The following is a 24,928-nucleotide window of genomic DNA, read 5'->3' as shown; positions in this document are numbered from 1 at the left end:
ACCACTGTAACAGGGTGGTAGCTTCTAGGACCCTGAATCAGAATTGGGTGGAGCTACCCTAAGCTCCAGCACTAGAATCCTAAATAAAGATGCAGAGCAGTTACTGCTGACTCGTGCTGATAGGCAGATCGTGTTAGCTCCACCCAGGATGAGATAAGTCGGAGAGTCTCTCTGAGACAAAGGGAAATAGGCACTGAGACAGAGAAGATCCTGAAAGGAAATCCTAGGAACAGCCTGAGAGGAAGGATCATCTTGTGATTACAGCACTCAACAGGGATCTGGGTTCACTTCCTATCCCTGCTATAGGCTCCCTGTATGACCATGTACAAGACACTTATTATCTCTTTGCCTCAGTTCTCTATCTACAATCTTCCTTTCTTTCTTGTCTAGTTAAACTGCAAGCTCTTTGGGATAGGGACTCCCTCTTATAATGGGTTTGTACAGCACCAATCACAATGGTGCCTCGATCTCCATTAGGATGTCTAGGCACTACTGGAATACAAATTAATGGCAGCAGCAGCTCTGGGGAGCAGTTAAGATTTATTTGTATTTTTATCAGTTACCAATAAAACCAAACCCAGGAAATATTTAAATTTGTAGCCAAAGGGCCTGCTTCCTCACCCACTCAGATCAATGGAAAGACTCCTATTGCCTTCACTGAGTGTTGGATCAGGTCCAGAGATGTGGTATACAAATGGCACAGCAATCAACTGATCAAGTTGACTAGCTTCAGGATTCACACCCTGGAAAGTTCTGTCCTCTGACAAGTTTTAGAATGTCCATTCCTTATCATAGAGACAGGCATTCCATCATGTACCCCAAATTAAAGATGACTGTCCACAGCATTTTGGAATTTGGCAGGATAAAGAACAGCATGTCCTGCTGGGCCAAGTACCATCCTCAGATGCACCCACACACTCCCAGTGAACTGTCCCGGTGTTTTTAGCCTTTGCTTAAATGGTGAAAAATGTTCCCCTCTGTTTCAGCATTCTAGAGTGTATTGAGGATAGATCTGATCTTGGCAACAGGCAATTTGAGCATATCCATTGGTTGCAGGAACCTCATTAGCTTGCTCCACAGGAGGCAATTTGCACAGCAAAGTAGAATTTTCTGCTGAGATGAGGTCGTGTAGGTCTTTCTTACTGATAGTCTCTCCTAACTGCTTACAGAGAAGTTAGCTCACAAAGGAAAGGTCCAACTAGGTCAACTCGCTATTGTCATCATGCTCTAATTCCATCAGGATTCCTATGGCCTAAAGCTGACATGCATTCATCTCCATTTTACCTTTGCAGAGACAGTAATACTTAGCATTTCATAGATTCATAGAGTTTAAGGGCAGAAGAGACCATTAAAGTATCATATACTTACAGTATAGAGCACCTTCCACTGTCAAAGCACTCTACACATATTCACCAATTAACCCCCGTATTGCCCCATGCATAAGTCCAGTATTCTGCTCATTTTATAGATGGGAAACTAAGGAAGAGAGCTGAAGTGGCTTATCCATGGCCCTAGAGAGAGGATTAGATCTAAAATTCCTGGCTTCCAGTCCAGGACTTAGACCATTGGTTCTCAACCTTTGCAGACTATTGTACCCCTTTCGGGAGTCTTACGTACCCCCAAGTTACACCTCACTTAAAAACTCCTTGCTTACAAAATCAGACATAAAAATACAAGTGTCACAGCGCACTAGCCCTGAACAATTGCTGACTTTCTCATTTTGTCTGTATGAAATTGTAGTTTGTACTGACTTTGCTAGTGTTTTTATGTAGCCTGTTGTAAAACTAAGCAAATATCTAGATGAGTTGATGTACCCCTGGAAGACCTCTGCATAACCCCAGGGATACATGTTGAGAACCACTGACTCAGTCCATTCCTCTCATGCCATATGCATCTAACATGCCACATACTCACACTATTGTTGTCCCAAAATCCGGACTTTTGGAGTCTGCAGCATTTAAGCCATTAGGTCACATTTTCAGATACTCTCTAATTTTGCAGGCACAATAAATTGATGGTGAAAACGTTAGAGGTGCATAGTTGCATGCATATGTGCATAAATGACCAAACTGAGTGTGCAAATCAGTGCATGTGGCTAATCAGGTGCTTCAATAAACAATTATCTTTCTTCACATATCTTTGCAACTTTTTCTTTACAGAAGTGTTTTTGCTAATGACTTAATGGCCAGGAGAGAATCCCCTGAGACTGAGCTGTGCCTGACCTGTATCCACATGGTCGGAGGTGCTGTCCTTGTTTTTATTTGGATGTTCTCTTCTTTGAAATACACACAGAAACCAATGAACGGTACAGAGAAGGCAGACTGAGCCCTGCTATTTACCTTCCCTCCCAATGCATGAACAAGGGGACATGCTATGAAACTGAAAGGCAGCACATGTAAAATTGGTAAAAGGAAATAGTGTTTTACACAAGGCATAATTAATCTGTGGAACTCGCTGCCACAAAGTATCAGTGCGGCCAAGAGCTTAACAGGATTTAAAAAAAGGATTTGCACTGATATGTATGAGAATTATTATTAATAGGAATAATATACTCAGCTCTTTTCATCAGTAGATCTCAAAGTGCTTTCCACAAGAAGTCAGTGGAACAGACTGGGAAAATGAGGCACAGAAAGGTGAAATGATTTGCCCAAGTTACCCAGCAGGCCAGTGGCAGAACCCAGGTCTCCTGAGTCCCAGTCCAGTGCTCAATCCCCAGTTACTTTAGGATGAACATTTATAATGAATATGAAGGCTCATGCTTCAGAGCATAAGGGAACTACTAACTGATGAGGGGTAGAAGAATCTTTCTGGTGGGCAGGTTATTCCATAATTTTCCTGCACTTTCCTCTGTATCATTTGGTACAGGCTACTGCTAGGGTGCTGGGCTAGAAGGACCCCCAGACCTGACGTGGGATGGCAACCCTGTGCTCCTATGAGCAATTCACCACATAATTTTTCCTGTAGAAAGTTGGGAGGGCCTGGAGTTGATCCCGCTGATGGCTGCAGGGTCTGTATGTTTGCAGTCATAGTTTGTTACACAATCCCCTGCTAGGTGTCAATCAGTATATCTTCATTTACATCAATGGAGTTGTGCCAAAGGTGATGGTCTGGCCCTTGAAGTCTTTAGGGCAAGGACTAGGTCTTCATGTGTGTTTGCCCAACACTAGATCAATGGGGCTATAAGCTTGAGGAGAAGTGCTAGGGTGCTAGAGCAATGGACATGTTCAGTACTCACAGTGCCAACTATAGGTCTCATCCTATGTTTAACACTCTCATTTCTTACTTGCTGCAGTCGAGCATGCCAGTGTTTGCCGGCACCCTGCCAATAGAAAGCAGTATGCAAACAAACACTGACAGATTAATTCTTCAGCTGCTTGAGAAAAATCATAATTTACAGCACACTTAAAAACAACTCATTTGCCAAGGGCAGACTGCTCAGACTTCACTGAGAGCAGTTGGAGGATGCTAAGAACAATACAAATACACTCTTTAAAGTAAAGAGCCGTCCCTCCCCCATGCCCATCCAATTCTACCAGCTGAGAATGAAATCTTCAGTCAACCAGAACAAGTAATAGAGGCAGCATCCATTTATCTGTGGCGTTTTTAAGTTTCACTAAAAGTTGATGCTTCTACCCACATGGCCCTCTCTTTATTAAAGCCAATCACGGGAAAAGCTTGAAACAATAGGGTGTGACCTGGGAAACGAAACAAATTCTGCACTAATGGGGCGAGATGTACACAAGAGAAAAGGCTGCATAACAAAGTTCTGTTTCCCCGTGTGCTCTGTGATATTGACTGGGAGTCTTTACAAACTGCGCTACAATTCAGCAAACATCTGTGCCAATGAAACCCATCAATTGCAGAGGAACTAGCTGCACTTTTGTATGAGCTAACCTGTGTCTCTTCTGCCAGCTGAATTTGAACCTACCTCCAGTGGCCGGTCGGCTTTGGGATTAAGTAAGGTGGTCTGCTCTCCTCCCACTCCCCCAGTGCCAAGTGTCTTCAGAGGTGGCTTTGTAGCTGGCTCCCAAGCCAACTAGGCACTATCTACTGGAACCCTCGCTTCTTCCCCCTTCAGTCCAGCCAGATCTGCAAGGATGACTCAGCAGCCTGCTCCCCATCCCTCTGATGCAGCAGAAATAAGTGCCCCTGGTTCTCAAACTGCTCATCAGGTGGTTTTAAAATGTAAAATAGTGTGTAAGGTAGGGGTGAGTCACAGAGTGTCTTGATAGTTTAAAGAAGCCAGTCAGCAACCCCTTGGAAGACCTTCCTGCTGCAGTAAAGTGAGGGGAAAATCAACCACCAGCCTTCCCTCCCAATCCAGGAGACTCATGTTTGCCCACCCCTTGAAACCTAGAAATAGGGTCCTAGACCACAGGGAGTGAGTGGTACCAGGAGGCCAGTCTCCTGGATTAGACCTGTGGGAGTGGGCCATTGGACTATGCCCACAAAAAAAGACATAACCATGGATCATGATGGTTTTCACCATGATGGTTTCTTCTACATTTTCTCTTCTCTCACGAAGAGCAAATAGGAACACAGGGTTTGCTGTACTGCACCACCCAATAATCACCATCAAAGACTGAGAGCTTCTTAATAAGGCTTTGATCCCTAAACCCTTTAGCATCCATCAACCCTTAACTAGGATGTGGGGCTACACAGGAAGACTAGGACTTTAAAAAGCCCGCTCCTAAGCAACCGGTGGAGCTAGCGAACAGAAGCAGCTAACACGGGAGTTTTGCGAGGGACTTCTCCAGGTGAAGGAGGAGCGATTAAGTGACCCTGGGGGTGGGGTGGGTGGGTGACTGTAGTGTTGTCTGTAGTGTTGGTGTTTGTTTGTGGTGTGCTTGCTGCTTGATTGAAATGTACTTTGTGGTCTGTTTGTTTGGGGACTGTGTACTGAGCCTAGCGGCCTGCTAGGTAAGGCTGACAGCTTCTTAACGAGGCTTTGCTAAGCTCTTTAGCACCCATCAACCCTTAACCAGGGGGAGGGCCTACTCAGGAAAACCAGGGCTTTAAAAAGCTTGCTCCTAAGTGACCAGAGGAGCTAGTGAACAGGAATGGCTAACAGGGGAGTTTTGCAAGGGAGTTTGGGGGAGGCGCAGCTAGATACACTTAACATTCCTTAAACTTAGGACAGAAGAATCCCATGCACTTCTACAGGCTGGGGACCAACTGGCTAAGCAGCAGTTTTGCAGAAAAGGACCTGGGGATCACAGTGGACGAGAAGCTGGATATGAGTCAGCAGTGTGCCCTTGTTGCCAAGAAGGATAAAGGCATATTGGGCTGGATTAGTAGGAGCATTGCCAGCAGATCGAGGGAAGTGATTATTCCCCTCTGTTCGGCACTGGTGAGGCCACATCTGGAGTATTGGGTCCAGTTTTGGTCCCCCCACTACAGAAGGGATATGGACAAATTGGAGAGAGTCCAGCGCAGGGCAACAAAAATGATCAGGAGGCTGGAGCACATGAGTTATGAGGAGAGGCTGAGGGAACTAGGATTGTTTAGTCTGCGGAAGAGAAGAATGAGGGGGGATTTGATATCAGCCTTCAACTACCTGAAGGGGGGTTCCAAATAGGATGGAGCTCAGCTGTTCTCAGTGGTGGCAGATGACAGAACAAGGAGCAATGGTCTCAAGTTGCAGTGCGGGAGGTCTAGGTTGGATATTAGGAAAAACTATTTCAGTAGGAGGGTGGTGAAGCACGGGAATGGGTTACCTAGGGAGGTGGTGGAATCTCCATCCTTAGGGTTTTTAAAGCCTGGATTGAGAAAGCCCTGGCTGGGATGATTTAGTTGGGGTTGGTCCTGTTTTGAGCAGGGGGTTGGACTAGATCATAGAATCATAGAATCATAGAATATCAGGGTTGGAAGGGACCCCAGAAGGTCATCTAGTCCAACCCCCTGCTCGAAGCAGGACCAATTCCCAGTTAAATCATCCCAGCCAGGGCTTTGTCAAGCCTGACCTTAAAAACCTCTAAGGAAGGAGATTCTACCACCTCCCTAGGTAATGCATTCCAGTGCTTCACCACCCTCTTAGTGAAAAAGTTTTTCCTAATATCCAATCTAAACCTCCCCCACTGCAACTTGAGACCATTACTCCTCGTTCTGTCATCTGCTACCATTGAGAACAGTCTAGAGCCATCCTCTTTGGAACCCCCTTTCAGGTAGACCTCCTGAGTTCTTTTCCAACCCTAATCTTCTATGATTCTACGATTCTATGAAACTTAAATCCAAAAACACTCACTGCTAAAAACAAAACATCAACAAATGAACAAGCTGCAGGAGTAAAAAGAGAATGCAGGCAGAAGTCCAGCAACAGAGTGGGGGTGTCATAAACATAGAGGGAAGGGTAACCACCTTTCTGTATACAGTGCTAGAAAATCCCTCCTGGCCAGAGACAAAGTCCTTTTACCTGTAAAGGGTTAAGAAGCTCAGGTAACCCGGCTGGCACCTGACCCAAAATGACCAATGAGGGGACAAGATACTTTCAAATCTGGAGGGGCGGGGGAAAAGACTTTTTTCTGTCTGTGTGATACCTTTGCCGGGAACAGATCAAGGATGCAAGCCCTCCAATTCCTGTAAAGTTAGTAAGTAATCTAGCTAGAAAATGCATTAGGTTTTCTTTGTTTTGGCTTGTGAAATTCGCTGTGCTGGAGGAAATGTGTATTCCTGTTTTTGTGTCTTTTTGTAACTTAAAGGTTTTGCCTAGAGGGATTCTCTATGTTTTGAAAGAAGTATGGGCTGGATGAATGGACTATAAGGTGGATAGAAAGTTGGCTAGATTGTCGGGCTCAACGGGTAGTGATCAATGGCTCCATGTCTAGTTGGCAGCCAGTATCAAGTGGAGTGCTCCAAGGGTCGGTCCTGGGGCCGGTTTTGTTCAATATCTTCATTAATGATCTGGAGGATGGTGTGGATTGCACTCTCAGCAAGTTTGCAGATGACACTAAACTGGGAGGAGAGGTAGATATGCTGGAGGGCAGGGATAGGATACAGAGGGACCTAGACAAATTGGAGGATTGGGCCAAAAGAAATCTGATGAGGTTCAACAAGGACAAGTGCAGAGTCCTGCACTTAGGACGGAAGAATCCAATGCACCACTATGGACTAGGGACTGAATGGCTAGGCAGCAGTTCTGCAGAAAAGGACCTAGGGGGTTACAGTCAACGAGAAGCTGGATATGAGTCAACAGTGTACCCTTGTTGCCAAGAAGGCCAATGGCATTTTGAGATGCATTTTGGGGCATTGCCAGCAGATCGAGGGACGTGATCGTTCCCCTCTATTCGACACTGGTGAGGCCTCATCTGGAGTACTGTGTCCAGTTTTGGGACCCACACTACAAGAAGGATGTGGAAAAATTGGAAAGAGTCCAGCGGAGGGCAACAAAAATGATGAGGGGTCTGGAACACATGAGTTATGAGGAGAGGCTGAGGGAACTGGGAATGTTTAGTCTGCAGAAGAGAAGAATGAGGGGGGATTTGATAGCTGCTTTCAACTACCTGAAAGGGGGTTCCAAAGAGGATGGCTCTAGCCTGTTCTCAGTGGTAGCTGATGACAGAACAAGGAGTAATGGTCTCAAGTTGCAGTGGGGGATATTTAGGTTGGATATTAGGAAAATGTTTTTCACTAGGAGGGTGGTGAAACACTGGAATGCGTTACCTAGGGAGGTGGTGGAATCTCCTTCCTTAGAAGTTTTTAAGGTCAGGCTTGACAAAGCCCTGGCTGGGATGATTTAATTGGGGATCAGTCCTGCTTTGAGCAGGGGGTTGGACTAGATGACCTCCTGAGGTCCCTTCCAACTCTGATATTCTATGATTCTATGATTCTATGAATCTGACTGCCTGTAAGATGATATTCCATTCTGATCTTACGGAGTTGTTCTCTTATCTTTTTTTGTTCTTCTAAATAAAGTTATGTTTTTTAAGAATCTGATTGGGTTTTTTGGGTGATAAAAATCTAAGGCTGGTCTGTGCTCATCTTGTTTATTCTCAAGCCTCCCCAGGAAAGGGGGTGTAAGGGCTTGGGGGTATATTTTGGGGAAATAGGAACTCCAAGTGGTCCTTCCCCGGCACTATATCAAGAGAAAGGTTATAAAGAAGATCAAGTGCCAAATTCTGCTTTTAGTTGCATCTATGAGATCCTAGTGACACCAATGGGGTGACTCAGGTGCACGTCAGAGCAGACTCAGCCAGCCACTTTGGGGAATTATGTCATGCCCATTTCATTCTCTCTCTGAGATAATTTTAGGAGAATGCTGCATATTAAGTCAAGTCACAGACTGTTAGAGACTATATATTCCAAGCTACTTGTTCATTGTAACATAGCCCCACGTGCACTTACCATCTGTGCCCAAAATGGTGCAGGAATAACAGTCTGATTGGAGAGGTGGAGTGTACAGGAAGCATCCTTTAGAACCTGGATATTGCCGAAATCTATCTGAGCAGGTTCCACGTGGACAACTGGGCCTTCACCGATGCTCACTAAATGGATCTTCTGCTCCAGGAAACGGGAAACAAAAACAGGGAAAGTTGAAAGGGTCCAGCTAGCTCTCATTGTTCTCCTAGACTGTTTTCAATCCTTGGACACAGAATGGTAGGGAATGACTGGAGTAGACCTGGGATTTTGAGTGATCTTCATGTGAAGAAGGTCATCCATTCAGAATGGTTATCTGGTGACAGAGAAATCCACCTCCCTGTTTGCCTTGTTCCACCAAACCAACTGCATTTGCCCTGAAGCTCCCCACTTGTACCTATTCATCTCTCCCTCAGCTTCCCTTTCACCGTTGCCACCCCATCTTACCCCTTCTCAACATTTTCCCATCCTTCCCTCTAACTTTTTCTGCTGTCACACACTCACCACTGGTGTAAATAGGAATACCTCCATGAGAGTTACACTGGTGTGAGTGTGAATCAGACACTTAGGTTTTAAGCTCTTTGGAGCAGGGTTCATGTCTTGTCTCTGAAGTGCCATGTACATTATGGAGCTGTATAAGTAATGAATATTAATTATGTCACCTGAGCTGTAATTGTCTCTCCTGAATATCTGTGATCCTGATAGTATTCTCTATCTTCACTATGGATCAGTTCCAGGGGTCATGGAGGGGTGGGTTGCATGGGGTAGAATAGTGATCTGTTATCCAAGTCACCTTCCCAGAGCATTAAAAGCAGCTAATGGTTTAAATGTTTACACCAGTTTTTTTGCTGTAGGAGACAGACTGCACAGGACCAAACGCCTTACTGTCATGGACCAGGTCATAGGCAGTCATATCTAGTGGTCAAAGCAGTGGTGATCAGGCCTAGTGGTCAGAGCAGGAGTCAGGAACCGGGGGTCAGCAACAGAGCCAGAGGCAGGAGCTAAGCCAAGGGTCAGAGCCAGTAGCCAGGGGTGGGGCTCAGAAGCAGGGATCTGGAACAAAGCAGGAGGGCAGGGACAAGACAGGACAGGAATGCAAGAATCAGGATTAAGTCAAGGCTCAGGAGTCAGGTGAGAAGGCAGGGTCTAATGTAGCAGCCACCCACGGATTTGCCTAGTTGCTCAGACAAAGTCCTGTGCCTCCTTCCAGCTTAAATAATGAGTCTGAGCCAATTGGAGAGGCCAGACATGACCTCCAGTTGAGATCTTCATGGGCAATGCCTATGGTGAGCTGAGGTCCAGCAGCCCATACTCCCTGCTGGTGGAGGTGTCAGATGATGGCTGTGATCTGAGGCCTACTAGGGAACCACAGACATGGGTTCAAGACCTGTGATTCCTTCATGCCTACTCCTAAACTGAAATCAAATAAGTAATAAACCCCCAGAGTGACAAGATGCTATGTGACTCATGAAAGGGCAAAGTATATTATTTAGACACAAAGTTCCAGTCTGTCCTGTAGGGCACCCTGAATGACATCTGGCTCAAGAAATGGCATTGGCTGCTCCTAGAGTGACCCACATCTAGTCCCACTAGGGTGACCAGATCACAACAGTAAATATCGGGACACGTTGGGGTGCCATCAGCCCTACCCACAATCTGCCCCAGGTCTCGGCCCCCCCTCCACCGCGCCCTTCCTCATCCCCCGGCCTGCCGCTGGCTTGCTGCGTCCCCCACCCACCGCTTGACTCTTCATCCCCCCTGCTCACCACTCGCCTTTTCATACCCCTGGCCCGCCACTCATCCCTATGGCACTGACTTCCCCTCTGCCCGGTGGGTGTTTGCCTGCACCGCCCTTGCCCAGCCCCCATTCCAGCCCCTTCCCCCACGTCCCCACCCCTGCCCTGCCTCTTCTCCGCCTCCTCCCCGCCCCTCCCGGAAAGTCCTAATTGCTGCGAAACAGCTGTTAGGCGGTGGGAAGCACTGGGAGGGAGCGGGAGGAGTGGGGATGCAGTGCACTGATGGGGGGAGAAGAAGGTGAGGAGGGGGAGCTTGGCTGCAATTTTCCCCGGTGGGTGCTCCAGCCCCGGAGCACCCACAGAGTCAGCGCCTCCCTCCCACTCGCCTCCTTTCCTGAATATTGGGACAAATGGTGTCCCGATCACACATTGATCGGGACACGGGACAAAGGGTTAAATACCGGGACAGTCCCGATTTTATCAGGACATCTGGTCACCCTAAGTCCCACTCAGCTGGAAAAATGCCACCAAAGCCTAGTGTACTCTGCACGGGTTCCTATACCAGCCCCATCAGACTGCCTAAGAGTAATATCCAGCGGCTGCTGGTGGCTCACGTGCCTCCATTGCAGACCTGCAGTGGCTGTTTCCGCCAACATGTTGGAGAGAGCAGGAGCGTGAGAAGGAAGCCATTGATAACTCATTTCCCAGACCTGGAGACATCAGGTTCGCTCATTTCCAGCACTTCCTGGAGAGCAGGATTTTGGGGCAGTGTGGAGGAAGAGGATGGGGCTGTCAGCCTGGTTTTCTCTTCTGGAAACGGCAGTACTGTTGGGGGAGCTAGTGAAATCCCTTTCTAAAGACATCAGGATCTTTCCTACATTTCTTTTTCATACTAGGCCTCATTATGAGTGGAACAATAGTTTGTGCAATTGTTAGGAAAACTTGTGTTTGCCTTTCAGGCTCTGAACACAGTTGGGAAGCACAGCTCTGCTACTGTACTTGCACTTCAGTGTTTGGAGAGGATACCCCTTTTTGATAGAGAAGACTGAAGAGAGCAAAAAACACATAGGAAAGAGTTCCTGTAGAGTGTGCATTGATAAACCCTTCTCCTGAGAGCATATCTAAGTTTTTAGTGTGCTCTTCCCCGCAGAGCAAACAAATGTAGCATGTGTCCTTCCAGGATGTTAACCTTTAGTGTTCTGTCATTCATTTTCTACAGACCATCCAGTAAGGAAGACAGGACACCTAGAATTCCTCACTGTGTCAAATTGCACTGGACAGGTACATTTGCTGGATGTCCATGGTATGTCATTCAGCAGGGAAGTGGTTAATATTTTTAAAAATGCTTCACTTAAACCATTCACAAAAGTGCTTTTAGCAGCAACATTTAACAGGCCATTGCTCACAAGCAAAATGGTATAAAGGGAAAAGGAAGATGAGGGGGAAGACATTGCTATCAGTAATTTTCCATGGGCTCAAAGATCTTGCTGGCTTTGTTGATGGGGACATAGTGTCAGTTTCAATCACTGGGGAATGAACAGCCTGTCCTCCCGCAGTCAGCTGCAGTACTGAATGACTGTCTGTTTTGATAGCAGCCAGCTGCAAAATTGCTGCCTCTGGCAGGCTGCAGGCTGATACGCCACAGGTAAACCCCAGGCTGTATTGTACCAGCTCCCTAACACACAGGATTACTTGCCGCAAACTGAAACTGACATCCAGTCACTTGCAAGTAAAACACAAGGCAACACAGCCATGAAGGGTCAGCCTAGAGAGAAGGATTTGTGAAAGACTGCACTCTGAGAAGGGCTATAGCAGACTCAAGCTGTTGGGCATTATTAAGCAAAACATAAGAACATAAGCACGGCCAGACTGAGTCAGACCAAAGGTCCATCTAGCCCAGTATCCTGTCCACTGACAGTGGCCAATGCCAGGTGCCCCAGAGGGAATGAACAGAACAGGAAATTAAGTGATCCATTCCCTGTCACTCATTCCCAGCATCTGGCATAACATAAGATCATAGGACCATGCTCTTCTTTCTGTTTCACTGATCTAAAATTAGAGTGACCCCACTGAACTCAACAGAGTTACATCAGTGCAAGAGAGAGCAGAATAAGGCCCACACATCTGAAACCAACCATCAGTAGAGTGCTTAGCAGGCTGTTGGCCATACTGGTCACAATGTAGTGGGGAAAAGTCTGGGTGGCCAGAATGGGACCCACTAAAAGTGTGTTAAAGCTGCAGGGCAGAGCTTGGACAAAATTCAAACCTGAGGCAGCTTTAGCAACAGGACATGCAAGTGTGTACTGTGCTTATGCACAGCGAGCTTTCTATTAGCACAGCTCAGATGTTTGCTGCAATTGTGTGAAAGCCAAATGCTATGCATTAAACTCCAACTTAATGGGCACGCTTATGAGCTTACTGGAGTGCTATTAGTTTTCCCTTTGAAATTATTAAGATCCCACAATTCACAAGGCTCCCATTGGGGTACGGTCTGACATATTAATTCACATCATTAAAGTGAGGCTATGGCTGAAAGTACACATCATTAATCCAAGGATAAAATCTTTACAAGATCACCATAGTTTGAAAAACAAACCAACCACTAAAAGGTCAGGAAATTCTAACTGTGAGAAGCTCCCGCTCCCCCCACTTCTTTTTGTAATGTGTCTTAACTTTACAAACCACTTATTTGGCTAACTTCAGCCTTAATGGCAAAATTCACCTTCCTCCATTGACAAAGCCACTAGCCATTGGTCTTCATTCTAATGCAAAGAAAAGGGTTGGAGACCTAGGTTAAGATTTTCAGTGCAGTCCAGGGGAGAGAGCTGCACACCTTCCATTCGTTTTAAAGAAAGCCCACATCCTTTGGACTGCTTTGAAAATGTCAGCCTTACTTTTGGTTAATGGACACTTAGGCTTTCAGCAGTCCTTTGACACCCTAGTTCATGCTCATCAGAGATGACAAGCCATTCCGTCATCGCTATTTCAAAAGTTAATGCCATTTTAAATGAAAATTTAATTAACTAAACTTGATTTAGCTCTCAGCTAGATTAATTCAATAAATACATTTTATCACTCACCTATCTATCTTTTTTTTTTTTTTTTTGCTAGAAGGTGGTAAAAAAACCCAGGAAGCCTCTTGGAATTCTGACAAATAACTCTATTTTTTGGGTATCATAATTCAGAAACCACTTGCCCATACTAGTTCTCATTTGGTAGAAAAAGTCTATCTTCACTCCAGTTGCAACCTACCAATTATACGGCTGATATGGCCGTCCTTGTGGTTTCAGTACAGAGGCTACAGTGGCCCATAATGGACTGAATTCAGAAAAGCACTTAACCACATGCATCAGTTGATTCCTGTTCAGGACAGTACTTAAGGAGGTGCTTTTTCTAAGTGTGTGAGAGGACTTAAGCATGTACTCACAGTTAAGCATGTGCTTAAGGGCTTTCCTGAACAGGGTTGCTTTCTCAAATTGGGGCCTTTATTATGCAGTGGTTATTGTTACTCTGTAAGTATACAACAGACTTAGAGACAAAGGAATTGCTGTAGTGGCTTAGACCAAGAGTTAATCTACAAAGATAGACAGTTCCAGATATTTCAGAGTACTCTCCATAATGACCAATGGAAATATCTGCCCATAAGGAAAGTTTCCTTCCTATCCCCAGGCAGGTTTCAGAGTAACAGCCGTGTTAGTCTGTATTCGCAAAAAGAAAAGGAGTACTTGTGGCACCTTAGAGACTAACCGATGAAGTGCGCTGTAGCTCACGAAAGCTCATGCTCAAATAAATTGGTTAGTCTCTAAGGTGCCACAAGTACTCCTTTTCTTTTATCCCCACGCAGTTAGTTCTTGGCTTATGCAATGAATCATGAGGGTTTATAGCTTTCCTTTTTTATTCTCTCTCATTATTCATATAAACATCTAATATTTTTGGAATCATACTTAGCTCCTGGTCTCTATGATTTCTGATGGCAATGAGTTCTATAGGTAGTCATGTTAAGTGAAGCACCTAGAGGGGAGTTATTTGCCTGACTCCCAGTGACTACCCTTAGGTGCTTCCGAAAACGCCTGCCACGCTATGCAAATGATTTACATTTGTGGCCTTTCCATTGTACTGACTGTCCCTTTCGATGTGAACTATAGCAAATGGTCTAGAAATGCCCAATTTACCTTCTCTGCACCAATCATTACTTGTATACTCCTATCGTGCCCCTTTGGAAGAACAATCCTGCAAGGTTCTAAGCTCCCTCCATTCGTCTTGACTTTATACAGTAGTGAAGGGCACTCAGCACTTTCTGGGATCAGGCCCATATTCTCCTTGCCAACTGAAACAGGTTTGATCTTTCCTGACCCTCCTCGTTATTGGTATGAGCAGTGCAATTAACCTCAAAACATCTGACTTCTATCATCAGTGAGGTGCTATCACAGTGATATTTATACTCTAATGACGTTAAGTTTACTACTGCAGCTTTTGAATTCACCAGAAAAATCCCTGGAATTGTAAAGAACTAGACTGTCTGAATACAAACGTGCTGTGTTCAAAGACAACCCTCAGTACATGTCTCCACACTCCAGAGAGAACATTGATTCAGACACAAGGCATATTTCATCATCAGGGTCTCACCAGGGGGGGTTCTTCACTCCCAAACATGGCTATGGAAGCCACAGTGTCCTGCTGTCCAGTCACCTGGGCTTCCAGTACTAAGGGGATCTCCACAGTGCTATGAGGTTGAATAATGCCACAAGGCCTGGGGCTGGAGTACAACACAGAGGGCTTCTTCTCATACTCCTGTGCAGAGACACAACCAGAACATAGTCTTCACCATGACTTCTTTGGAAACTTTCTGTTCCTTGACATTTAAAAATATTACAATTATTGCACAGTTAAAAGAATCACGTCAAAGGGGGGAATTGACCATGGTGCAGAGGACTAGCACAAAGCCTATGTTGACCCCTATTTTGAGGACTTATGTGGGACTGAAGTGATGCACAGACAAGCGCCAGCCTTCTGCGCAGGGGTGAATTTCACCCAGAGATAGACTGTAAAATATGCAAAACAGCACAGCTGAAGGCACACATTTCTAACAGGGAGGGTAATTAACCACTGGAACAGCTCACCACAGGATGTGGTAAGTTCTTCATCACTTGCAGTCCTTAAATCAAGACTGGGTCTTTTTCTAAGGGACCTGATATTGCTCAGTAGAAGTTATAGGAATGAGGCAGGAATTACTGGATGAAATTTTCTGGCCTGTGTTACAATAGCCCCTTCTGGCCTTCAAGTTTCTAAATCTTTCTGGAACTAGTACAGACATTTACTTGCCCGAGGCATTACCTAAAGGCAATCCAGCCAATCAAACGGATTCAATATCAGGAGCACCTGTTCCAAGCATCTCCAAGTTTCATTAGGAAAGAGTTACTCAAAACTATGAAAGAAAACACAGTGGCTATGTTGGCTGGTGCCCCAGAAAATATGGAACAGTGTCCATGTCTGCCAGATGGAAATAGGAAAAATAGGAGGGGAAGGACATTATTTTCAATCACCTATGAGGATATTACAAGTAAAAATAAAATACAATGGACTACATTTAACAGCATGTAAATGGGGGAGTAAAGTTAGCCAGAAACTGGTATAAACAAGTGTAAGTAGCAAAACTTGCACGAGTTTGGTATTCTGCAGGGTCCAAATTTAGCTCTGGGTAAACAGGTGCCATTTCCATTATACCAGGGCTAAATTTGGTCTTAGCAAATTGGAGAAGGAGTGGCCTAGCTGCTTTATCTTACACTCTCCTGTGAGGTAGGAAGGAAAGCAACTCTCCCCTTCAGCTCCTTCAGGGTTTGACTCATCCATATAGGCACAGGAGTTCGATTGCTCTCAGGAGAGATGTCTCCAAGAGGGATTCACCCTAGGACGAAGGCAGCTTTAGGTTCCATCTGGGGCTCACCAATGGAGGCTCCCAGGAATATATGCTGAGTCAGTGTACCTTCCAGGCACTCTGGCCCAACTTTTCCTTGGCTGGCTCCAGTCCTCATGGGAGATATGGAGTTGTGAGGCCCCCATGCCCAAATGCCAGTGACCTCTCTGTTGCCAGAGACTGCAGTCTGGTTTTTACCAGTAAAGTGAAATGAGCCCCTGGCTTGCAAGTTCTGCTTGCTTTGAAAATCTTGTAGATTGGTGCAAGTCAACACTGACACCTGCTTTCTAACCAACAAATGCCTAATGTGTAACTACACCACTACTGAATCTGGCCCAGTGGCTCCCACAGCAGCTGCATCTATTCAGCCCAGCCTACAGCTGACTCATAAACCAAGTTCACAGAAGGCTTTGAATTGTTCCCCTTTCCTGTTGTAGAATGGGTTACACCATGAAATATCAGGGAATGCCACACAGACCGCCAGCTATGGACTCAGTCAGTGGCTTTCTTCCCTTTCTTCTTGTGAACTACAGCCTCTCAGAAAGAAACCCTTGCTGTTTATAATGTATTGTATCTTTCAAAGAATCACTCCTGGTTTCAATGCTGTGGGACCCTCCCCTTTAAGAACTTGTAAGTTCTCACTTGCAAGAGAGTTCCAAAGAAGATAACTCAAACATTCTCACATCAAATGCGGGTGAGGCTAGAGACAACAATAATACAACCCTTGATACTATCTATTATGTGCTAGTGGGGAAATACCCCTTCCATTCTCAGAGAGCCCCATGGAAATGGAAGAGAAGCAGCAGAAAGGGAGGATGAGATGACAAACCTGAGGGAGAACCCCGTAGCACCCAGGAAGCTCAGCATCGTTCACAAGCATCACCACCTGCTGGTAAGGGAACTTCAGGAAACACCGTCCAAACTTCACCACAGGGTTGACCACACACAGTGGAGGAACAACACATCTAGCCCCCCAAAAAACAGCATGACAGAAACCAAGAGAACACAGTGTTTGTTTATTCCCAGAATATGGTGAAATGGAGCATAATATATTTGTCATTGTCACATAGAGGCTTGACACTCATACAGACATTAATCATATTAAAATTATTTTTATTCACTTTTTAATCAACAATCTCTGTTAAAGGACATGTGGGGAAACTGCGATGGGTCTCTACTCAACAGTGTTTCATTAACACCAGCAAGCATTCAAGCAGAGTACAATTTCTCAGACTGGAACCCTGCTAACATTCTGAGCTTTCTTAGCCTGGATGATATTTACTGGTTGGTTCGTATTTTTTGTGTCTTCTGCGTGGAAGGAATGTGCAGCTAGAGATTTCTGCCAAATCTGTGTTAATGTGCATTAACTTGACACCCCTACCCTAAAACCTACTTGGAAAGGGTGATTTTGGGTTTGTATCTGAGCCTCCAGGGAGCTTTCTGTCTCTTGTCATTCTGCAACACCTGCCCATTAACCCAGACTACAAATCTTCCTCCCTTATCTGGATTTGAGAAGACATTTGGTTGTTAGAAGGAAAAGGTCTTAATTTACAAACTGGGGCAACTTCTGCCCTCTGCAGGATGTATCAGAGAGGAGTCAGGGGGACCACGAGGCTGATGAAGCTCATGTTCATTAGTGTTTCTGCATGATGATCTCCTAATTATCCTACAAAATTGATTCCAAGTGGGATTTTTCAGACTCAGTGTTGGCCTAACTCTGTTCCCACTGAAGTCAATGGCAAAGTTCACATTGACTTCAAAGGGATATTGCCAGTACCAAGGTCTTTTAAAACTGTTCCCCAACACCCCCCGCATCTATATATACACAATTATACATACAGGGCCAAATGCATCCCTTTTGTAACTGCACTGAAGTCAACCGAGTCACAACAGTCCTATAGTTTCTGACCCAGGAAAAATGACTCCTGGCTCAAATTTCTGATGGCAAATAACTAAAACTAGGGAAAGCAGATGAAGCTGAGCTCATTCTATAAAGCAAATAATAATAATAATACTCTTCCCTCGTCACTATCTTTTGTTTATTTCTCCTAGCTAAAATTCACAATTTTGTCTTAAACTCTTCAGTATTAATCCACATGCTAATTGTCTGAAACTAGCCCCATCATTGCATTGCCATCCATGCCGCAGATGTCTCCATGCCAAATAGATTTTCCACTGCAGGAAACCTGAGTTAAGTACAATACTCAGGATGAAAAGGAATAGCTGTTGGGCTCTTCACGCATGAAACCTGTTGCGAACACTGAAAGTCACAGACCATAACGTATACTCTTACTCTTCCTGTGTTGAAAAAGGCTCAGGGCCCTTCCCTTATCTTTAGTACAGGTGCTTTTCAGCATGTGTTGTTTACAATACTTTGCCACTCCCATATCAGATTTAGTTCTCATGCCTAACTATGCACAATAATCATATTAAACAGTGGTTCTCATTTTGGAATGGAGGGATAAATACACCATATTGTGTATATGACAGCACAGTGTAGCTGACACAGGGACAAAGGGGGAATGGATGCAAATGGAGTGTCAATACCTCGCTGTGATTAGGAGTGCCAGCACTTCCTCTCCGATACCATCCACATCCACCACCAATGCTGTTTCATATTTCTTCACAGTGTTGGAACATAAGGTCACCTAGCGCAGGAAAAGGGGAACAAATACTTTACTTTCTAAAGCAATCCCTCAGATAGGGTGCTCATTTAACAACCTCTAGTATCTCCTTTGTTAGGCTTTTGGAACTTGGAGATCATTTGCTGGAGAAGGACTCTGTTGAGTAAGGTTGCATTAGTTGTATCAATGGTTCTCAGTTGAGGATCGTTGGACAATCATTGGTCCAGGAAGCCTTATCTGGTGGACCATTAAGGAAGCATTTTGAGACCAAAACTGTAAGGGACTGGGAAGTCTAGGATCAGAGATGGGCTCCAAGATTATTTTTTTTAATATAAAGTGATCCATAGAATGGAAAAATGGGGAAATGTGGCTTTAACAAACCAACTGATATTTTCTTTTAATAGAATCACAGATTAGCATTGGAAGAGACCTCAGGAGGTCATCTAGTCAACCCCCTGCTCAAAGAAGGACCACCCCAACTAAATCATCCCAGCCAGGGCTTTGTCAAGCCAGGCCTTAAAAGCCTTTAAGAATGGAGATTCCATCACCTCCCTCGGTAACCCATTCCAGTGCTTCACCACCTGCCTAGTGAAATTGTTTTTCCTAATATCCAACCTAGACCTACCCAATGGCAACTTGAGACCATTGCTCCTGGTTCTGTCATCTGCCATCACTGAGAAGAGCCTAGCTCTGTCCTCTTGGGAAACCCCCTTCAGGTAGCTGAAGGCTGCTACCAAATCCCCCCTCACTCTTCTCTTCTGCAGACTAAATAAACTCAGTTCCTTCGGCCTCTCCTCATAAGTCATGTGCCCCCTAATCATTTTCGTTGCCCTCCGCTGGACTCTCTCCAATTTGTCCACATCCTTTCTGTAGTGGGGGGGCCAAAAACTGGATGCAATACTCCAGATGTGGCCTCACCAGTGTCCTAGAATCATAGAATATCAGAGTTGGAAGGGATCTCAGGAGGTCATCTAGTCCAACCCCCTGCTCAAAGCAGGACCGATCCCCAATTAATTCACCCCAGCCAGGGCTTTGTCAAGCCTGACCTTAAAAACTTCTAAGGAAGGAGATTCCACCATTTCCCTAGGTAACGCATTCCAGTGTTTCACCACCCTCCTAGTGAAAAAGTTTTTCCAAATATCCAACCTAAACCTCCCCCAGTGCAACTTGAGACCATTACTCCTTGTTCTGTCATCTGCTACCACTGAGAACAGTCTAGAGCCATCCTCTTTGGAACCCCCTTTCAGGTAGTTGAAAGCAGCTATCAAATCCCCCCTCATTCTTCTCTTCCGTAGACTAAACATCCCCAGTTCCCTCAGCCTCTCCTCATAAGTCATGTGTTCCAGTCCCCTAATAACTTTGTTGCCCTCTGCTGGACTCTTTCCAATTTTTCCACATCCTTCTTGTAGTGTGGGGCCCAAAACTGGACACAGTACTCCAGATGTGACCTCACTAATGCTGAATAGAGGGGAATGATCACGTCCCTCGATGTGCTGGCAATGCCCCTACTTATACATCCCAAAATGCCATTGGCCTCCTTGGCAACAAGGGCATACTTTTGACTTATATCCATCTTCTCGTCCACTGTAACCCCTAGGTCCTTTTCTGCAGAACTGCTGCCAAGCCATTCGGTCCCTAGTCTGTAGCGTTTCATTGGATTCTTCCGTCCTAAGTGCAGGACTCTGCACTTGTCCTTGTTGAACCTCATCAGATTTCTTTTGGCCCAATCCTCCAATTTGTCTAGGTCACTCTGGATCCTATCCTTACCCTCCAGTGTATCTACCTCTCCTCCCAATTTAGTGTCATCTGCAAACTTGCTGAGGGTGCAATTCATGCCATCCTCCAGATCATTAATGAAGATACTGGACAAAACCTGCGCCAGGACCGACCTTTGGGGCACTCCGCTTGATACCGGCTGCCAACTAGACATGGAGCCGTTGATCACTACCCGTTGAGCCTGACAATCTAGCCAGCTTTCTATCTACCTTATAGTCCATTCATCCAGCCCATACTTCTTTAACTTGCTGGCAAGAATACTGTGGGAGACAGTGTCAAAAGCTTTGCTAAAGTCAAGGAAAAACACATCCACTGCTTTCCCTTCATCCACAGAACCAGTTATCTTGTCATAGAAGGCAATTAATAATCACTTCCCTCGATCTGCTGGCAGTGCTCCTACTAATACAACCCAATATGCCATTGGCCTTCTTGGCAACAAGGGCACACTGTTGACTCATATCCAGCTTCTCGTTCACTGTAATCCTCAGGTCCTTTTCTGCAGAACTGCCGCTTAGCCAGTCGGTCCCCAGCCTGTAGCAGTGCATGGGATTCTTCCGTCCGAAGTGCAGGACTCTGCACTTGTCATAGAATCATAGAATCATAGAATATCAGGGTTGGAAAGGACCTCAGGAGGTCATCTAGTCCAACCCCTGCTCAAAGCAGGACCAATCCCCAATTAAATCATCCCAGCCAGGGCTTTGTCAAGCCTGACCTTAAAAACCTTGACCTTGTTGAACCTCATCAGATTTCTTTTAGCCCAATCCTCCAAAGTGTCTAGGTCACTCTGGACCCTATCCCTACCCTCCAGCATATCTAACTCTCGCCCCAGTTTAGTATCATCCATGAACTTGCTGAGGGTGCAATCCATCCCATCATCTAGAACATTAATGAAGATGTTGAACAAAACCAGCCCTAGGAGTGACCCCGGGGCACTCCACTTAATACCGGCTGGCAACTAGACATTAATTGGGGATCGGTCCTGCTTTGAGCAGTGGGTTGGACTAGATGACTTCCTGAGGTCCCTTCCAACCCTGATATTCTATGATTCTATGATTGAGCCATTGATCACTACCCATTGAGCCCAATGATCTAGCCAGCTTTCTATCCACCTTACAGTCCATTCATCCAATCCATACTTCTTTAACTTGCTGGCAAGAATACTGTGAGAGACCCTATCAAAAGCTTTGCAAAAGTCAATCCATATCACGTTCACCACTTTCCCCATATCCACAGAGCCAATAATCACATCGTAGAAGGGAATCAGGTTGTTCAGTCATGACTTGCCCTTGGGGAATCCATGTTGACTGTTCCTGATCACCTTCTTCTCCTCCAAGTGCTTCAAAATGGATTCCTTGAGGACCTGCTCTATGATTTTTCCATGGACTGAGGTGAGGCTGACCGGTTTGTAGTTCCCCGGGTTCTCCTTCTTCCCTTTTTTGAAGATGGACACTATATTTGCCTTTTTCCAATTGTTCAGGACTTCTCCCAATTGCCACAAGTTTTCAAAGATAATGGCCAATGGCTCTGCAATCACATCAGCCAACTCCCTCAGGACCCTCGGATGCATTGCATCCGGCCCCATGGACTTGTGCATGTCCAGCTTTCCTAAATAGTCCTTAACCTGTTCTTTCACCACTGAGAGCTGCTCACTTCCTCCCGATATTGTGCTGCACAGTGCAGCAGTCTGGGAGCTGACCTTGCCTGTGAAGACCGAGTCAAAAAAAGCATTGAATACTTCAGCTTTTTCCATATAATCTGTCACTAGGTTGTCTCCCTCATTCACTAAGGGGCCCACACTTTCCTTGACTTTCTTCTTGTTGCTAAAATACCTAAATGTGTATGGTAACAAACCCTTCTTGTTATCATTCACATCCCTTGCTAGCTGCAAGTCCAGTTGTGCTTTGGCCTTCCTGATTACACCCCTGCATGCTTGAGCAATATTTTTATACTCCTCCCTAGTCATCTGTCCAAGTTTCCACTTCTTGTAATCTTCTTTTTTGTGTTTAAACTCACTGAAGATTTCTCTGTTAAACCAAGCTGGTCGCCTGCCATATTTGCTGTTCTTTCTGCACATCGGGATGGTTTGTTCCTGCACCCTCAATAAGGCTTCTTTAAAATACAGCCAGCTCTCCTGGACTCCTTTCCCCCTCATATTAGCCTGCCAGGGGATCCTGCCCTTCAGTTCCCTGAGGGAGTCAAAGTCTGCTTTTCTGAAGTCCAGGGTCCATATTCTGCTGCTCTCCTTTCTTCCTTTTGTCAGGATCCTGAACTCGACCATCTCATGGTCACTGCTGCCCAGGTTGCCACCCACTTCTACTTCCCCTACCAATTCTTCCCTCTTTGTGAGCAGGAGATCAGGAAGAGCATGGCCCCTGGTTGGTTCCTCCAGCACTTGAACTTTTCCCCAACGAGGATCACTTTAAATAACAATGGGCATCCATGATGGCTCAAAAAGCTGCAGTTCTTTTCCTCAGCAAGCTCTACATCTTGGTATTGAGCACTCACAGGGATCTGAAGGGATGGCCTTCCTAAGTTTGCTTTCATTAAGAATGAAAAGGAGCCAGAAGTGACCCTAGTCATCCTTATGTTTTAGCAAACACATCGTCATCCAGAATCCTCCCACATTGTGTGCACATCAAGGATGATACTTATTGGTGCCTGTTTTCTCTGATTTATTTTAGCCACTACTCTGTAAAAAGGAGTGTGTCTCTTCTTCGATCTGTCTGGAGATGAGTTCACAGTGGAATGATAAGTTAAAATTCCTGGAGAAATCAGACACAGTGCAAAATAGAAAGTTCCACTGTGAAAACAGCTATATTTGTTACATTTCTTACTTTAGACAGCAGAATAACAAAGCCAAAATGCCAAAGACAAAACCTGGCCTGTCCTATTAAGGTGGGCTAGTGGAGGAAGAATGTCCACTCCCACACAGCAGCCATTCTAGCCTAAAGCTGTGGGAATGGCTAATGACATCTGCATATGTCACAATGGGCCATAGTCTGCTGGCTCAGGGATGTGACCAGCTCAATGGACTCCTGAGCAAAGGTGCTACAAGGGGTGTTACCATATGGAATAAAAATAAAGTGTGCTGCATTATACATCTCCCATCCTCTCCAGGAGCACAGCTCAGGACCTACAGCACAACTAAGCTTGCGGGGTGCCACCTGAAGTACTGGGGTACCACTGAGCCTGCCTGTTCCACCAGCCTGGCCTCCCTCATCCTGTCCTGCTAAGCCAGGCCCTCAAGCCTCCTCTAGCACACCCACAGGTAAAGACACACCCAGCTGCAGAAAGACACAGACACTGAAATCAATACTGCGTGGGAAGGCTTTCAGCTAAGGAATTGCCCAGTACTCAAGTGCACTCCCCCTCTGGAGAGTAAACCCAAAATTGTATTGTCTTGCACTGCACAGAGAACTGTACAGCATAAGCTAATTGAAATTTGCCTTCTCCTTCAATGTGGAGAGAGATATGCACAGTTTTGGCCCCCTAGTTATGAATGACACATACTGGGTTGAAAACAAAAACAAGTTTATTAACTACAAAGGACAGATTTTAAGTGATTATAAGAGATAGCAAACGGATCAAAGTTGATTACCTAAGTAAATAAACAAAAACCGCAAACTGAGCTTAACACACTAGATAGGTAGGATATAAATTAACAAATCCTCACCCTGTGTGATAAACAGGTTGGCAGATTCTTAAGGCAGAAATTGCCTTGGCTTTCCCAAGTTTTCATACACAGGCTAAAGATTCCCTCTAGCCTGGGACCATCGCTTCCCACAGTTCAGTCCTTGCCCCTCAGGTGTTTCCAGATGTATTGTTGCAGGGAGAGTGAGGTACCATCATGATCTCATTGTCCCCCCTTTTATATCTTCTTCCCACTTGCTGGAAAGCTCTTTTGCTGTGACCTGGGTCAAACAGTCCCCATTGTGTAGTGCTGTCTCTGAGAGGTTTCTGTTGTACACAGTTCCTTGTGCTTCTGTGCATTTCCTCAGCAAGCCATTAGCATTGTTTGGTCTTTTTACTGTTGTACCTGAAAGGCTGATTGTGGGTGTTTTCAGCCTCACAACATGTTTCAGTAACACATACGTAGCTAAACTTCAGAACTTCACATATGATGATAGCACGTACAATCCAATGAGATATTAATGTTTAGCAAATTAAGGCTTTTAGAATGATAGCTCACAAGACATACTTTGTACAAAACATATTCTAATTACATGACGGTGGTGAATATTGGGGTGTCAGCAAGTCACACTTGCCTTTTCTCCTCTTCCCCTTTGTGTGGGTCTGATGATTAACACAAGGATTTTGACCTAAATCTTCATCTGTAGGTTTGTTTACAACAGATGGCCCCTTAGAGTAAAGTTACATTTGGACAATCTCTGAACTGAGATACAAGACCAAATACTAGCTTAATGTTACCAGGTGCAACTCCATTGACTTAAATGTGTCCACTTACCAAGGCTGAATTTGCTCCACAAGTGAATACTTTGGATGCCCTGGGATCTTTGCAAAACCAA

The 24,928-nt window shown here is 45.2% G+C and overlaps 1 protein-coding gene across 1 annotated transcript in view; it reads right to left on the bottom strand.

Moving 5' to 3' along the window:
- HYDIN (HYDIN axonemal central pair apparatus protein) overlaps positions 1-24,928 on the bottom strand; it is a 427,037-nt gene that overhangs the window by 220,645 nt on the left and 181,464 nt on the right. The window contains exons 15-18 of the mRNA XM_073307159.1: positions 18,550-18,650; positions 16,832-16,967; positions 14,715-14,879; positions 8,341-8,493 (exon numbers count right to left, since the gene is read on the bottom strand). Of these exons, the coding sequence (XP_073163260.1) occupies positions 8,341-8,493; positions 14,715-14,879; positions 16,832-16,967; positions 18,550-18,650 (555 nt within the window). The remainder of the gene's footprint in view (positions 1-8,340; positions 8,494-14,714; positions 14,880-16,831; positions 16,968-18,549; positions 18,651-24,928) is intronic.

Source organism: Lepidochelys kempii, chromosome 12 (assembly GCF_965140265.1).
Source record: "Lepidochelys kempii isolate rLepKem1 chromosome 12, rLepKem1.hap2, whole genome shotgun sequence".
Taxonomy (NCBI): domain Eukaryota; kingdom Metazoa; phylum Chordata; order Testudines; family Cheloniidae; genus Lepidochelys; species Lepidochelys kempii.
The sequence above is the reverse complement of the archived record's forward strand: the minus strand, read 5'-3'. Positions and strand labels throughout refer to the sequence as shown.